General features: G+C 37.0%; 1 protein-coding gene across 4 annotated transcripts in view; it reads left to right on the plus strand.

The window, feature by feature from the left end:
• RASA2 (RAS p21 protein activator 2) overlaps positions 1-18,033 on the plus strand; it is a 143,915-nt gene that overhangs the window by 11,495 nt on the left and 114,387 nt on the right. For all 4 annotated transcript variants that reach the window (XM_069104648.1, XM_069104649.1, XM_069104650.1 and 1 more), the window contains exon 2: positions 15,053-15,170. In XM_069104648.1, coding sequence (XP_068960749.1) covers positions 15,053-15,170 — 118 coding nt within the window. The remainder of the gene's footprint in view (positions 1-15,052; positions 15,171-18,033) is intronic.

The raw sequence follows: 18,033 nt of genomic DNA on the forward strand, positions 1-18,033 counted from the left end.
AAGCCAGAGGAGGAGAGAGCATCTGAGATTGCCCAGTGGTGAAGCAAAATGATTAAATGCTTATTGAAGGAAGTAATGAAAAAAATATGCTTTGGATCTAAAATATTTGATGCAAATATTTTATTTAATTTTCCAAACCTCTTGCCAATGCAGTCATAGGATCATAAATTTAGAGCTGGAAATCCTCTTAGAAACCATCTAGTCTACCCTCCTCATTTTCCAGATGACCCGAAATGCAGAGAAGTGAAGCTACTTATCTAGAACCTCAAGAGAGGTGAATGGTAGAGCCAAGGTTTGGACCTGGGCCTTTTGACTGCAAATCCACCAATCCTTCATTCCATTGTATGCTTAGTTCTCTCCATAATCAGCATAGAAGTTCTCTGCAAACTCTGGCAACAAGAACCACAGAGCTTATGGGGACAGTGGCTTTAGGGCCACAACACTCAAAATTTTCATCAGTGACACAGTTGAAAACAATAATAAAAATGGTAGTATAGTTTTATACATGTTAAATGGTTGAGAAATGCAATGCATAAATATTGCAATAAAATAGGGCCTGCCCCCCTCCCCTTCTCGTAGGATGGGCTAGCTGAGTGCAACTTGGGATGGCTAAAACTTTGGTTGGAGACCATGGCACCAACTTCTCCTGCCCTAGAAGATATGCATAAATGTGGCACTTTACCTTGACAAAGACCTGATGTTTGCTTGTGGAAGTGGGTTTAGGAAGGATTACAGCTTGGGGGTTACTCTACAGTGGTGCAGTTTTCTGCATTCAAGTGGTTTCAGATCTCATAGAAGCAAACTCATTCAATGAAAAGTTTGTGCAGTTCTGTAATGAAACAGTCATTCAGAGACACCGGTCATTCCAAAAGCTCAATGATAAAATAAAAAAATAAAGCAATCATTTATGCTTCTGTTTTGTTCTGCCACAGTCAGGACAGCCTTCTGTGGGTGTTGTTTCAACCTCATTTTTCTTTCAAGTATGAGTCATTACAGCCATTACATACACACCAAAGTAACCTTTAAAAGAGAAAGAAAGAAGAAAAGAAAAACAACTAATTTTTTTTACCTCTTTTTCCTAAGACAGTAATTACTGGTCTTTCTGAAGAGGCCTAAATGCCTCTGTGAGAGCTATAGTTTTTTCAATGGGATATTTTGATGGAAAGAACAAAATAGTAGCCTAGGTATGTTCCTACTACCTTTCTCAACCTCAGGAATGCTTGCTTTGAATTTATCAGCAAGCATTACCAATTTGTTTTCTTTGCCTTCAAACAAACACACACACCTGAACATATGCTCCTAGAGGCAACAGGGCAGAGTGGATCGAAGGCCAACCCTGCAGTCAGGGAGATCTATGTTCACAGTCCAGCCTGCCTTCTTCCTAACCAAAGGCATGTCACTTAAACTCTCCATGCCCCAGGCAACTCTCTGAGACTGTCAATTAGAGAGGGTAACCAATCTGCAGAGTGAGAGGAAGTTTCCACAGGCAGAATTCCTTACATTGATGAAATGACAGGCTTCAACCAAAACAAAATACTGTAATTTTAAAATTATATCTACATAACTGCTACAATCATCAGTTTTACTTTGGCTATGTGGAGAATGTCTAGTCTAGGGTGTGGTGAGTCACCTCAAAAAGCAAGTAGTGTCTTATGGACTGATGAAAGACTACTAACAAACAAGGCATTTTGTGGCAACTAAATTAGATATTAATTGAAGCTTTCTAAAAGTTAAGTCATTAACATATTGCATTTTGAAATACTAAATTATTCATTTAGATTTTGCTATATTACATAACAGTATTGTATAATGGTATTGGCTACAAAAGAAAACCTTTATAGTTCCTATCCCCAAAATCACAAATACATTCAGAGATACTTTGGGGGGATAAAAGGTGAGAAGCCTTCTAGCAGACTCTTGAAGTAGTGTCCTAAATGTAATGATTTATTTTACCTTCACTCAAATATTATTCCTTGTTTGGCCTTCTAAATAAAATGATGCGTGAATCTAGATATATATTAAAAGTACAAATGCATCAGTTAAAGAATTGCAACCTCTGAGTTATCTCTTAGCTTTCAGTATACAATGAATTACTGTTACAGTTATCATGAACATCTGACTGTCCATGGTGACAAAGATTTTTGCACATAAAACACCCATCATTCTGTATAAGGATTGAAAGGAAATAATAAAACAATCCAAAGTTTAGACAAATGCCATCCCTTAACTATAATCTTTAGCAATCCAGTATATGAAGAGAAGATTGAGTTAATAAGTAATGTTTTGTACTTCATAGTTGTCATCTTGAACATATAGCATGATAGTCAAAAAGGAAATTATAATAATTCTGTGAACTTGGCATATAACTGCTTTCCAGGAATAGCTGGTAGTCAGGAACGTCTACCTAAATTACCCTGACTAAATAATAGTGCATTTTCAATCTATTCTTCTCGAGTTCAATAAAACATATGCTAAATACATATGCTAAGTTTTTAAAAAATTATGGATATAATATTCCGGGATTTTACTCATTGTATTATATTACTCATTGCAAGCTTAGTGAAGCAACATAGTAAATTATTTTTATGTATGGTAACTTTGTTTCCTTAAAAATAGGGTGCTGAGAAAGGATGTGAAATTAGGTCCAATTAATTAAGGAAATAAGAATTAATTTTTATCAATAGTGTCTTATCCAGGAAGTAAAAAGTTACCTAATCGACAAGTCTAAGAATAAGGTAGTACAACTGGGTGGCCATTTGGGTGGGCACAGGGAATCAATATAAAATACAGCAGAATTAAAGTGTTCTGTGAGCAAAAGTACCATTCTTTTTATAATTCTTAAAGCTTCACTAGGAGAATTTTCCAAGGTGTGATCTCAAGGCTAAGAACAGATCTGCCTCCTGCTCTCTCCCAAAGCTAAACTTGGGGGAAGAGCTGTACCTCCAGTGAGATGAGGAAATCAAGCCAGAATTTCACAGAACATCTGAGTACCAGTTGCTCCATCCAAGTCATGCAAAACAACAACTGTATAATCACATAGGGCTAAAAGATTATTCTCAAGCAATAAACTAAGGCACAGTAATCAAGAGAGGGCAGCTAGGTGGCACAGTGACTAGAGCACAGGGCCTTGAGTCAGGGAAACCCAAGTTCAAATCCAGCCTCTTAACTAGCTGTATAGTCCTGGAAAAATCACTTAACCCTGTTTGCTTCAGTTCCCTCCTCAGTAAAATGAGCTAGAAAAGGAAATGGCAAACCACTCCAGTATCTTTGCCAAGAAAACCCAAAATGGGATCACAGAGAGTCAGACACAACAGAAACAAATGAACAATAAAATCAAGAGAACATAAAAAACTTTTTGCAAGCATAGGTCAAGATTACAAACCACAGAAGGACCCTAAGGATTGTCAAGACACTTACCAGCAAGGTCTTCTTATGGTATACTCTCTTCACTTCCAGTGTCAGTTTGGGGCATGTTTGGAGTTCACAACCTTCTGGGTCCTTAGAAGATCTCCCTTGCAGGCTCCTTCCAGCACCACCAAGCTCCCCACTAAACCGAGTGTTGGAAGATCTGTGCTTCCTGGCACATTATGTCTAGTCTTTCTGATCCATTGTGACACTTACCAAAAGGAAATGAAAGATAAAACATTGATGAAGCACTTAAACATGTGCCAAACTTGTGCTAAATGCTGGGAATGTAGCTAAAAGTAAGTCAGTACCTTCTCCCAAGGAGCCCATACTCAATTACAGAAAAAAGACATAAAAGAGGGTTCAGCCACTGGGCAGATAGGAAATAGTCCGAAGCGTAAAGCTTAGATATAAAAGCAAAAGCTATCAATAAAAATGAGATCAAAATAAAAGGAACTTTTAAAGTTTTTTAAAGTCCTCAATTTTAGCAAATACAGTCAGTTCTGCTGCAATGGGTATTTTGAAAACAGAAATTTTTCCAACTACATTGATAAACTAGGCAGCACTGAGCAAAACATGAAGTTCAAGTTTGCTTCTATGTGATTTCTTGGGGGGGAAAAGGGTAAAGATGCACTCTCCCCATGTTGCCTACCTGTAGCTACTTCACTGCTGGTTTCAGAGGTGGCTGTGAACTCTCCTCAGACTTCTGAGAAAAGCATACCTGCCTTAGCACTTTTCAAGTACAGTTTTTAGGGAGTACCAGATGGGGAGAGTACATCCAACTTCCTTCCCTTCTGTGCTTGGAGGCCACATATTAGAGGGAAGGTTGTGGACTTGTAACAAAATGAGGTTAGGAAGAAAAATAATTTCATCACAAAAAAATGAAAAGTTTAAGAAATTGAATCTTTTTATTACATTAGACTTTAGGTCTCCATGAACATATATACCTTCCAGATCCAATTTCCTTTATAAATCCATGCCTGTATTGGATCTGATATTTTAAAAGCTATTATGCACGAGATGAACTGTTACCCTGTTCCTGTCAGGAAATCTGGGTGGAAAGAAGGGTTGCCCATCTTGTTGAAATTCTTCCCCATCACCTTCCTTAAGCTTTATAGGGTCATCCTCTTCTCTCAAGTGACCTTCTCCCAGTGACACTGGCTTCTTTTGTTATTCCTCAAACAAGACACTCCATCTCCAGTATTATCTTTTCGAAGATTGCCCCCATGCCTGGAATGCTTTCCTCCTTATCTCTGCCTCCTGACTTCCCTGGCTTCCTTCAGCTTCCAGCCAAAATCCCACCATCTACTGAAAGCTTTTCCTAATCCCCCTTAATTCTAATGCCTTCCCTCTATTATTTCCAATTTTTCATGCATATAGCTTGTTAAGTTATTTGCATTTTGTGAGCTCTTGGAGAGCAGGGCCTGTCTTTCCTTTCTTCGTATCCCCAGTGCTTAACATAGTGCCTGATACTTAGGCATTTTATAAATGTTTATTGACTGACTGATGCCTGCCCGGAAGTTCAGGTTCAATACTGGAACCAAGAGTGTTCGTCTGATCGTTATCCAAAGGAAGTTTACTTAGCCAGAGCATAGAAAGAACATTGGGCAGGAGTTCAGCAGGGATACTGCACTCGTTTAAGAAGGCACAGCTCCATCTGGTGAGAAGGGAAGCTGATTTGCAGATGTTCCCTCTGGGTTGCTCTCCTTTTTATGTCTTGGCAGCTAGGAAGCTGGACCAATCAAGTCTTAGAGACAGCTTTTCTGCCCTTTTAGGAAAAAAAACTAGCACAACTTGTGTACAGCAGGACCTTAGGATCTAGTTCTTGTACCACATATTTATTAATTAATGGGGTTTTTCAGAATTATTTTTCAAAGATTATATGCTAAGATGATCATGTTTTTATGTTTTCACATAGAGCAGCTAGGTGGCACAGTGGATAAAGTGCTGGGTCTGGAGTCAGGAAGATCTGAGTTCAAATACCGCCTCACATGCTTTCTAACTGTGTGAACCTGAGCAAGTCATTTAACCCTGTTTGCCTCAGTTTCCTCATGGTTGTTGTGAGGGTCAGATGAGATAGTATTTATAAAAGTCCTTAGCATAGCACCTGGCACATAGTAAACATCCATATAAAGGCTTATTCCCTCTCCCCTCCCTTCTTATTTATGTGACCTAGGGCAAGTTCCTTATCTTCCCTGAATCTCAGTTTCCCTGCATGTAGAATGAGGGGACTGTACCAGATGGACTCTGATGGTACTTCCAGCTCTAGAGCATCCAGTTGAGTAAGAATAATAATAAACATTAACCCACCCGTTAAATGCAAGAGACACTGTTGAGCAAATGGGATAGAAAGACAAGAAAAAAGTCCTACCCTTAGGGAGCTTACTAAATTTTTGTGGCTGTCAGTGGGGGAGACAAGCCATGCATTCATGTACAAAATAAAGTAAAGAGGGATAAAGTGCTAAATAGAGTCAGGAAGATTCATCTCCGACACTTCCTAGCTGTGTGACCTTATGCAAATCACGTCACCCTGTTTGCCTCAGTTTCCCCATCTGTAAAATTGGGTGGAGAAGGAAATGGCAAACCACTCCAGTATCTTTGCCTAGAAAACCCCCAGGGGGTCACAAAGAGCTGAACATGACTGGAGAACAATAATAGCACAACAGATTTTTAGTTTGACTTTAAAATTGACAACTCAGGGGCAGCTAGGTGATGCACTGAATAGAGCAGCAGCCCTGGAGTTAGGAGGACCTGAGTTCAAATCCAGCCTCAGATACTGAACACTTAATCACAGCTGAGTGATGGTCCAGCACAGGAGCCTGAGAAGTGGTTAGGCAGGTCAGGCAGAACCAAAAATGAGCCCTGTTATGGAAGTCAAGGGAGGAGAAAGAATTTAGGAGAGTGTGGGAGGTGGTCAATGTGAAAAATTTCAGAGAAGTCAGGGAAGTTGAAGATTGAGAAAACATCTTTGAGTTAGCAGTTAAAAGATCATTAGTCACCCTCAAGGAAGTGGTTTTTAAGAGACACTGGGGTAAAAATACCTATTTCAAAGGGTTGAGATTTCCCAGCCACTTAAATCATTCCATCTGAGCTCTGTTCATCTTCCTAGGGCGTCGCCCATGAGAACCTGGACTCTGCCCCTGGAATCCTGCGCTCTGATAAGCTTTCACCCCAGAACCAGGCCTGTCTGTCATTTACGCTTTGCATATACCAAGTGCTTCATGTGTGATTTTTCTTTCATTCCTGGCAATTTTCAAACCCTGCACTGAGCACATGCTTCAGCCCTCCCCTAACCCCAGTATTTTCCTTTTATCTGTTGTCTTCTGCCATTAAAACTTAAGCCCCTTGAGGAAAGGGATGGTTTTGCTTACTCTTAAGTTTGCCCAGTGCCTGGAATGCAGTAAACAATTAATACTCACTTATTTATTGAACAGTAGATAAGAAAGGGGTAGTGGTGAACACAGAAAACATTTTCTAGAAGTTTGACTTGGTAAGGAAAAAAATATATAAAATGATGCCTGAGAATATAGCAGTACCAAAGGAAAGATTTTTAAGGATGGGAAGACATGGGCCTATTTGTAGGCAACAGGAAAGAGATTAGTAGATAAAGATCAAAAATTAGAAAGAAGAAATGTAGGAACAAGCTGCGGGAAGAGACAAAAGGGAATAGGAAGAAAGGAAACATTATGAGCTTGCTACATGCCAGGCACTGTACTAAGGACCTTATAAATATTTCATTTGATCCCCACAACAACCCTGGGAGATTGGTGCTTTTATTATCCTCATTTTACTATGGAGAAAAGTGAGGATATAGGGCACAGGTAAAGGGCTGGGTCTTTGCAGGGAAGAAAGGCCAGTTTTCCTCTGAGGAGCAAAAGAGGAAAAAATTTGGGTAGAGGGGTAAGAAGTATGAGAAAAGAGGCATTTAAGAAGTTAGAACCACATTAAAAGAGTGGTTAGCCTCATTTCTCAGCAAACTAAACAGTAGACTAAAGGGCTTGTCTGCCAGGGTCAGATAGCTATTAAGTGTCTGAAGGTTGGATTTGAATTCAGATCCTTTTTATCCCAGGCCCGGCATGCCATCCATTCATTGTGCCACCTGTTTGCCTCTGACCATTTATCAGTTGGGGAGTGACTCTTATAAATCTGAATCAGTTCCCTAGCTATTTTAGAAATGAGATCCATATCAGAGAAACTTCTTGCAAAGATTTTTTTTTTCTTATTTAACTAACTTATAATTTTAGATTCATTGGTTTTGTTTGTGCATAAACCATTACATTTTGTGTAATCCAGATTGTCCATTTTGCCTCCTGTGATCCTTTCTCTTATTTGATTGTTCTTCTTGTCTCCTTATTGTGCCTCTGACCCCAAGTTTTTAGTTTTGTCCTTTCCTTTAGATTAACGAGATACTCTCAAAAAGTTTTCCTAAAATACAATTCCATTTAAGAAGAAAAGGGGTTGGAGTTGTCTAAAAAGGCCCATATAGATACACAGGGAATTCACTGACTGATTTTAAATTTTTGAAGTGAATTCAAAAGATAATAAATGATGCTTTTAAAATCACATTTAGGACATGAGGAAGATCAAAGAAAGGTACAATACTGTTGCTTGGAATTTATCAGAGAAAGATAAGTAAGAAAGTAGAAATGCACAATTATTCTAGTTTTTTGTTTCCTTTGTAAAGGGAAAAAATTGGGAAATATAACCAAAATATGATGAACTTGGAACCAGTCAGTTCATAAGCATTTATTAAGTACCTAATGTATATGGGACCTTGTGGTAGGTTCTGGGGATATAAAGTTCAAGAATGATATAATACATGCATACGAACAAGGAGCTTACATTCTAACTACAAATGAACTAATGGAGATCCAAGAGAAGTGAAAAGTAAGAATGATATTACCTAGGTACTACCTTCAATGATTGTGCAGAAATAATTGTTCTGAAAGAACTGTATCCTAGTGCACTGAAAAACTTTGGGATACTGCTGTTGGTAATTTTTCAAAAATCATGAAGGATGCCAGAGGTGCTTTTAAAACTCAGCCAATAAAATGTCCCAGTTTTTCAAAAAGGGGGAAAAGGTAGATGTTTCAAGTCTTAGACTAAAACTTGACTTTGATTACTGGTAAATTTAATCTAGTAAGTATTATCGAAGACCTGGTTTGTGAGTAATTAGAAAAAGAAACGTAGGTCACGAGGAATAAGCTTGGCGTAATCAAAAATGTAATGGACTAGGTCTGGAAAGGATGTTTGGTACGGTAGAGGACTAGACATTTTCTCTGATCCTTATGGTGGCTCAAAAAGTCTCCAAAACAAAAATAAAACAACTTAAGCTTCTGCCTTGGTCAAGGACACCAGGAACCCAAAATGAGGTTAAAAACTCCATGAAATAATACTTAACTCGAGCTCACTCAGTGCACATTTGTTCCATCGTCCATGCACTACCTGTAGCAAGGCAGCATTAGTTGAACTGCCCCACGAGCTTGCAACAAAACACATCTCCACAATTTGGTCCTCCCTTCTTTCTGTTGCTATGGAGATCCAAGCTTCAAACTTCAGTTTTAGTGAAGTCTTAACACAAAGATAAACAAAGGGGAAAATAAGGAACTGAACAAATTGCTGGGGAAACTAGAGCTAAAAAATTTAAAGCATCTTCTTAATGGGACAACAAAAGAATGTATGTATTTCTCATCCCCATTTGGAACTTTTTAAAAAATTGCCCCTTGTTATGGCATAGGGATTGCAAATGAATGCAAAAAGGCAGAAATGGTAAATACATCCTTTATAAATTACAATGCTATAAAAATAGCCACTGATTTAGGGACTACAATTAAAAGACACAGACCTAAGGAGACTTAATAATGAAATCCTGAATAATGAGTAAGTTAAAGAACAAATCATAGAAACAGTTACGTGAAAGAAAATGAAAATGATGGAACACAATACCAAAATTTCTGGGATATGGTTAAGGCAGTCCTGAGGGGGAAAATCATATTCCTATAAACATACATTAACAAAATAGTATTAAAGAACTGAATGTGCATTTTCAAAATTAGCCAACAAATAAACAAATTTAAAATAAGCACAAAAGAGAAAACATTAAAATTAGGGGAGAAATAGATAAACTGGAAATTTAAAAAAACCCAAATAATGATAAAACTTAAAACCTCTTCTTTGAAAATATTAATTAAATTGATAAACCCTTTCCTAATCTGATTAAAAGACAGATAATTATATCCATAAGATATCAAATGATCAAAGTGAAATAATTTAAAAACCAGAAGAAATAAAAAGAATAATTAGAGCTAAGACAGTTAAAAACTGAGGACACGAAAGAAACAGAACACCTTCAAAAATATACAATTCCCAAACTGTTAGAAGGCCGATAGAGATGTTAAATAACCCAATCTAGAAACAGGAAGCAGAACCTGCTGTGAAGGAAGGAAGTACCAAATTAAAAAAAAAAAACTTATGGTTCTGATGGATTCACAGAAGATTTGTCAAATTTATGCTTCACAAATTATCCTCAAAATTCGAGAAAGTACCCTATCAGAATCCTTTAATGGGACAAATATAGTCCTCATATTTAAATTAGGGAAAGATAAAACAGAAAGAAAATATCGTTAATGAACTTTGACTCCATTTTTTTTTAAATCCTGTCCCACCATAGCAATTTATCTAAGAAATAAATTTATTATGACCAAGTTGGATGATGGTTGAATATTAGGAAAGTGATCAACATAGTTAACCATATTACCTACTCAAGTTTTTACAGGATTATCTCAAGATTTTACGTGATTATCTCAATCAATGCATTTCAAAAAGTATACTTATTTATGCCAAATTCTCTACTAAGTACAGGCATAGAGGGATGTTTTAAAAACATGTGTGTATATATATATATAAACATATATAATAAAATAAAAAGCAAGCATCATATGCCATGAGGATATCCTAGAACTCTTTCCAATAAATATGGGAATAAATCAAGGATGCCTTGATGCCCACTTTTATTTTATTGGATGTAATTTTGTAAATAACATCAACAGTAAGATGAGAAAAAAATTAAAGGCATAAAGATAGCCTCAGCAGACAGAAGTATCCATGTTTGCTGATGATACGATTGTATATTTGGAAAAGTTAGGGAATCAGCAAGTACTAATTGAGACAATAGCTTCAATAAAGTTGCAGGCTCCAAAATAAACTCTCAAAACTTATTAACTGCATTTCTAGATAATAATAACAGAATCCAAGAAGCAATATTAGAGAAAAACCATTCCTAAAAACTACAAAATACATAAAATATCTAGGGCTCAGTCTACCAAACTACACACAAGACACAAGATCCAATTAGAAAATGCTCCTTAAAGAAATCAAGAACTACTTACGTAGCTGGAGGAATATTCAGTCCTCATGACTGGGTCATGCCAGTTAATAAAAATGATAATATTAACAAAGTCATTTTAAAAGTCTTAATGCTATACTAATTGAATTACCAAAGGGGTATTTTTTATAGAACTTAATAAAATAAAAATAATTAATTCACATAAATATGATCAGGAATATCAGAGGAAATGATAAAAAGAGGTAAGGACAGAATATGCTTCATTTCTCTTTTATAATAGGGTTAATAAGTTGGTGGTTCAGAAGAATGTTGTAGATATGACATAACCTGGAATGCAGTAAGACATTTGACAAAACATTTCTTAATTTTCATGGATAAAAAAATGAAAAGATATGAACTAGGTAGTGGTAGAGTTGTGTGAACTTGAAATCAGTTCAATGGCCTAATGAAGACCTTGAGAGAGTTACCTGATGGATCATCACAGGTTTTGCACTTAGATCTGGTCTGATGAGAATTTATTATTCATAGATATTTGTTGAATTGTGTTGAGTGGCCTTGTATTGACAGTGGCAACCTTTATTGCATGTATAAATGGAACAGAGTTGGAAAAGAGAACCATTACTGGAAATGACACGATTCTGATCTAAAGCACTTAACGAGTTAGAACAATAATCTGAATCCAATAAGATGAAATTTAATAAGGGTAAATGTAAAACCCTCCATTTCAAAAAGTAACTGCAGAACAACATGTAGTTTTACTGCATTGTGAGCTCAGTGTAAGTCAGAGTGTGACTTGGTAGTTTAAAAAATTAGTATAATATTTGACAGTTTTAATAGAAGTGTAATATTCAGATAAAAGGAATTGATACTTTCCTGTACTCTGCCCTGTGCAGAGCATACATGCAAACACATACATCCCTGATGTGTACGCTACATTTTTCGGAAGAATATTGACAGGTTGGAGATTACCAGAGAAGTAGAACCAGAATGAAGTAAGGCACAACAACTCTGTATTCTAGGGTTGGTTGAAGGGACAGTGGATGTATTTTGTCTGCATGAGATCTGGGGGTTTAGAAACCTGTAAGCTCTATATGAGTTAAGACTGTGATATAAGAGCTGAAAAAGCTAATGTGATCCCAGGTTGCTTAGAGAGGCATAGTTTTCCAGAATAAAGAGATTAGTACATGTATATGAGCTGTTTTTATCGTATTTTGTGTCATGTACTCCTTTGGCAGTCTGGTGAAGCCTATGAACTCTTCTTAGAATGTTTTTAAATGCATAAAATAAAACAGGATTTCAAAGGAAATCAGTTATATTTAAATACAGATAGCGCTCTTTCCTTCTTTCCCTCTTCCTCTCCCTCTCTTTTCCATTTTTAAAAGTGCGAATACATGCATGAAGAAATGCTCTAAATCACTATTTATTAGAGAAATGCAAATCAATACAACTCTGAGGTACCACATCTCACCAGTCAGATTGGCTAAGATGACAAAACAGGAAAATGACAAATGCTGGAGAGGATGTGGGCAAATTGGAATACTAATGCATTACTGGTGGAGTTGTGAACTGATCCAGCCTTTCTGGAGAGCAATCTGGAATTATGCCCAAAGGGCTATAAATACTTTCATACCCTTTGACCCAGTAATACCACTCCTAGGGTTTTATCCCAGAAGAGATCATAGAAGTGGGAGGAAGACCCATATGTACAAAAATGTTTATATCAGCTCTTTTTGTGGTGGCAAAGAATTGGAAATTAAGGGGGTGCCCATCAATTGGGGAATGGCTGAACAAGTTGTGGTATATGAATGTTATGGAATACTATTGTGCCATAAGAAATGAGGAGCAGACGGTCTTCATATTTACCTGGAGAGGCTTATACAAACTGATGCCGAGTGAGAAGAGTAGAACCAGGAGAAATTTGTACACAATTACAGACACAATGTATGTGTGATGACCAACTTTGATAGACTGGACTCTTCTCAGCAATGCAGTGATATAAGTCAATCCCAAAAGACTCATGATGGAGACAAATGTGTGCATCCAGAGAAAGAACTAGAAAGAACTGAGTTTATATCCATATGGAAGCAAAATACCTGATCTTTTTCCCTTTATTGTTTGGTTTTATGCCCTCTTTACCATTTTTCATTCCATCTGATACAATCCATCTTTATAACCTGACTAATGTATAATGTGAAAGTATTTACAGATCCTATACTTGACTATATGCCTCCATGGGGGGGGGGGAAGGGGACAAAATGTGAAACTCAAGGAATTGTGGAATTGAATCCTGTAAACTACAAGTAAACAAACAAATTAATTTTTAAAAAAATTAAAAATTAATTTAAAAAAATGTGCAAATACATGTAAGAACCTCTGCTCTAATAATCTGCCATCTTCAGATCATCTCTAGATTATATCATATTCAATTTTGCTTGTCACAGCAAGATCATCTAAAATATGATGGGAGAGTATCCAAGCAGGGTAACCAGCAGTGCCCCAGAATCTGCTTGAGGCTGTATCATAAGAGGAGCCATTGAGAGAATTAAGTCCCTTTAGCCTGGAGAAAAGAAGATTTAAAGTAGATCCCGATAGCACTCGGGTATTTGAAGGACTATCATATGGAATAGGCCCTGAATTTGTCCTGTTTGGCCTCCCATATTGGTCAGGTATGTCACAGAAAATTTCAGAGGTAGGTTGGGCACTGAGGTCCCTCCCAACTCTGAATTATTCCTTGATTCACTATTTAACCTGAAAAGGCAGGGAAGTTATGCCTATTATTATATTCAAGTCTTTGAAGGGCTCTTACAGTATAAGGAGAATTTGACTTTTTTTTAACCCAATCATGTAAGATTTCACTCAGGACAGTGTGTTGAGATTTCAGGGATCTAACTGGCTAATGTCAAGAAAAACTTGCTAAGTTAGAGATGTCCAAAAGTATAATGTATTACTTCAAAAGTAGTGAGTTACCCATCATTTTAGACATTTATTCAGAAACTGATACCTTCTAAAAAAATGTGTTTTTTAGAAGGAGGAATTCTTTATGAGATATAAGGTAGGATTAGATGACTGTAAATGCAAGCATTCAACATTAGAAAGTAACACTTTATAAAATGCCTTACCTAAAATAACCTTGCAAATATCTCTGTTAAGTTTTCATAGCTTGAATATCTCACAATTCCACAGTAATGGATTTTCTTTATTTAGTAATGCTTATTAGTGCTAGTCACTTCAAGTTTTTCATTTCTGATAGATTTCTTTCAGAGCATGTTGGTATGGACTAACTTTTGATTTCCATTTGATCTGTGGTCATTTTTCTGTCTCCATTTTCCAGTTTTTGATCATAGAACTTTGGAGCTAGAGAGAACATTAGAAATCATTTAAATCTGTCCCTTTTCAGAAGGGAATTTTAATGTATAGATGTTAAGTGCTTTCATTCAGGAAGTTCAGGTGATTTCTGGCTCTTGGGTATGGTTCTTGCCCCAATTCCCACAGTTCAGTGAATTAATTAAGCATCTTCTACATGCCAGGCACTCTGCTAAGTGTTAGAGGTAGGGAGACAACAGTGAAACAATCCCTGCTCCTGGGGAGTTTATGTTCTCTTGGAAGAGAAAACCCATACAAATAAAAATGTGTGTTGTATCCATACATGTATATACACACACACATTACTTATAAGGACATCTGGGGAGAAGGGCACTAGCATCTGGGGAGGGAAATTGAATCAGAAAGATTTCATGTAGAAAGGAGAATTTGGCCTGAGTTGGTAAGAAAACGAGAGAGTCTGGGAGGCACAGGTGAGCAGGTTGTGTTCAAGGCATAGAGGATATCGAGTGCAAAGGCATGGCACGGAGGGAGGAGACGTTATCTTCATGAAGAACAGCAAGAAGGCCTGTTTGACTGGGCCTCGTTTAAAATAAGGAGTAGAACCCGTATCACTCGACCCTCTTCTCGTACTCCTTGTGCTTTACTAAGCAGTTTACTGTGAAGAACTATTACTTTGGTTAAGTTCACATTCAGTTCTAGCACCCATACTTTTTGTTCCATCAAGATCCCTCCAGGCACCGCACTTGGATCTTCAGTATAACCTTACCCACATAGAATGAACTCTAGTCAAACTTTCTTGGTGAAACCTTTAGCATGCTTCTTTAGCTTCTATTAATTTTATTTTTATTTAAGTCTAAAGCACCCTTTTGTGTCACATTGTTAACATATATGTTTGAATTAAAATGAACTTACATATGAATCTAGTATTCATAGTTTATAGTTTTCAGCACTTAAAAAAATGTCAATTTGTGCCAACAGGTGAAGCCAAGAATTTATTGCCATATCCTGGACCCAACAAAATGAGAGATTGTTTTTGCACCATAAATCTGGACCAAGAAGAAGTTTTTCGTACTCAGGTTGTTGAAAAGTCATTAAGGTTAGTAGTAAACTTGATAAATAATGTTAGTTAAATTTATATGAAATGTAAACCCTGACATGTAATCCCAAATGTAAACACAACTAAAACTATCAAGGAGTTTAGTGGACTTTAAACACAGTAGGAGTTAGCAGTGTGCTATGGTGTTCCAGAAAACTTATTATCTAGGCTGCATTAAGAGAGTGATTGTGTGCAAGATTAGGGAAGTGATGAGACCTCATCTGTTATATTATATTCTCTTCCGGACCACTGTTTCAGGAAGGACATGGGCAAGCTAGAGAGTTTCTGAAGGAAGACAACCAGCATAGTGGAGGGCTTTGAGATCATGCAGTAGGATTAAAGAATTATCTAACTTGGAAATAGGAAGACTTGAAAGGGAATAATGTTGCAGTCAGAATGCATTCTATCTTCAAGTATCTGAAGGATTCTGAAATATTGGAAGGGTGATCCAACAATTTCTACTTAACTCCCTAAGTCAGAACTAAGAGCACTGATTAGAAATCACAAAAAAGAAAATTTAGGGAAAGAAAAACTCTTTATGACCACATTTGAAGTTGACAAGATACTAGAGTGGTTTGCCATTTCCTTCTCCATTTCATTTTATAGATGAGGAACTGAGGCAAACAGGATTAAGTGACTTGCCCAGGGTGACACAGCTCATATGTGTCTGAGGCTGGATTTTAGCCTGGGAAGATGAGTATTTCTGACTCCAGGCTGGGCATTCTATCCATTGTACCACCTGTCCAAAAGTGGAATGTTCTCTCTCAGGAGGTAGCAGGTTCCTTCAAATTAAGAAGTCTTCAAGGAATGGCTTTATTGAGTATGTTAGGAAAGAGAATGAATGTTTAGGTGTGGGTTGGACTAGCGGGCTTCTGAAAGTTCCCTCATTAGAAATTTTAAAAAATTTTTCACATGCATTTTATCTAATGATCAAGTAAAATAATTCTCTGGGAAACATTTTATAAATCATTTAATTGAGCACTAACCTTACCAATGAATGAAGTTCTCCAAAATAAATTGCATCTCATTTGTCAATATATCCCATGATTTGAGCACACTAATATACATGAATAAATATTATTATTTCCTTAAATTTAGGTGGATAGTTTCCATCAATCCTATCTGCTTTACTGTAGCAGTGGCTGTAGAGATGAAAAATTGTGTTAGAAGAATGCAAGAACCTCTTTAACAATTGTAGTTAACTTTGGTTGCAGTCTCAGAAAGAGAGTGCTTCTTTTTTTTTTCATTTTTCAAATGCTTTATTAACTTCTGATTTACATCATTAATTTCTGCCAGATTTTGAGTTACAAATTTTCTCCCCATTTTTCCCCTACCCACCGCCCCAAAATATCAGTCCCACAGGTTGTCCCTTGCTCCAATCTGCTCTCTCCCATATCTTCTCCCATACCCCCTTAGACTTTTCCAGAAGGGCATGGTGGATCTCTATGCCCCAGTGCCTGTATATCTTCTTTCCCAGTTACATGTAAGATAGTATTAATAATAGTATATATGTATATATAATTTTAAACATTTGATTTTAAAACTTTTGAATTCCAGATTCATTCCCTTCCTCCCTTGTCACCCACCCTTACTGGGAAGATAAGCATTTCAGTATAGATTGTACATGTGTAGCTAATAGAAAACATTAACATAGTAGATATATTGTAAAAGACTCCCTCCCTCCTATCCCACCACCCACTTGTTCTATTCTCTACTTTGATCCCATCCCTTTTCAAAAGTGAGTGCTTCTAACTTCCCTCCCCCCCACAGCCTGCTCTCACTTCCATCATCCCCCTATCATCCCCTTCCCCCTACTCTCCTGTAGGGTGAGATACACTATTTAGTGTGTATTTCATTCCCTCCCCAAGCCAAATTCAGTGAGAATAAGGTTGACCCATTCCCTTTTGCCTTCTTATTCTTCCCCTCCATTGTAACCATTTTCCCTTGCCTCTTCTTTATGAGATAGTTTACCCCATTCTGTCTCTCTCCATCTCCTCTCATTATATTCCTCTCTCACCTCTTAATTTCCCCTTTTAAGTATCATCCTTTCCTATTAAATTGGTCCTGTGACCTCTATCTATGTATACCTGTAAGCATATATATATATATATATATATATACACACATTTACACATGTATTCATATGCCCATATACCCTCTGAAATAGACATATATATATATATTTCTGTTCCCTTCAACTATTTTCATACTGAGAAAAGTTTTATCAGTTACAATTATTGTTTTTCCATATAGGACTGTTAATAGTTCAACTTTGATCAGTGGCTTATGATTTCTTTTCCCTGTTTACCTTCTCAGGCTTCTCTTGTTTCTTGTATCTGGATGTCAAATTTTCTATTCAACTCTGGTTTTTTCATTAAGAATGCTTGAAAGTCCTCTATTCCACTGAATGAACATATTTTCCCCTGAAAGATGATATTCAGTTTTGCTGCGTAGGTGATTCTTGGTTTTAATCCCAGCTCCTCTGCCCTCTGGAATATCCTGTTCCAGGCCCTTCAATCCCTCAGTGTAGAAGCTGCCAGATCCTGTGTTATCCTGATTGTGTTTCCACAATATTCAAATTGTTTCTTTCTGGCTACTCGTAATATTCTCTTCTTGATCTGGGAATTCCGGAACCTGGCTATAATATTCCTAGGAGTTTTCTTTTGGGGATCTTTTTCAGGAGGTGATCGGTGTATTCTTTCAACCTCTATTTTGCCTTCTGGTTCTAAAACATCAGGGCAATTTTCCTTGAGAATTTCTTGGAGGATGATTTCTGGGTTCTTTCCCTGATCATGGCTTTCAGGTAGTCCAATAATTTTAAAATTATCTCTCCTGGATCTATTTTCCAGGTCAGTGGTTTTTT

Source organism: Petaurus breviceps, unplaced genomic scaffold (assembly GCF_028583685.1).
Source record: "Petaurus breviceps papuanus isolate PSGF00001 unplaced genomic scaffold, PetGlider_PUasm1.0 688, whole genome shotgun sequence".
NCBI classification, from domain to species: Eukaryota; Metazoa; Chordata; class Mammalia; order Diprotodontia; family Petauridae; genus Petaurus; species Petaurus breviceps.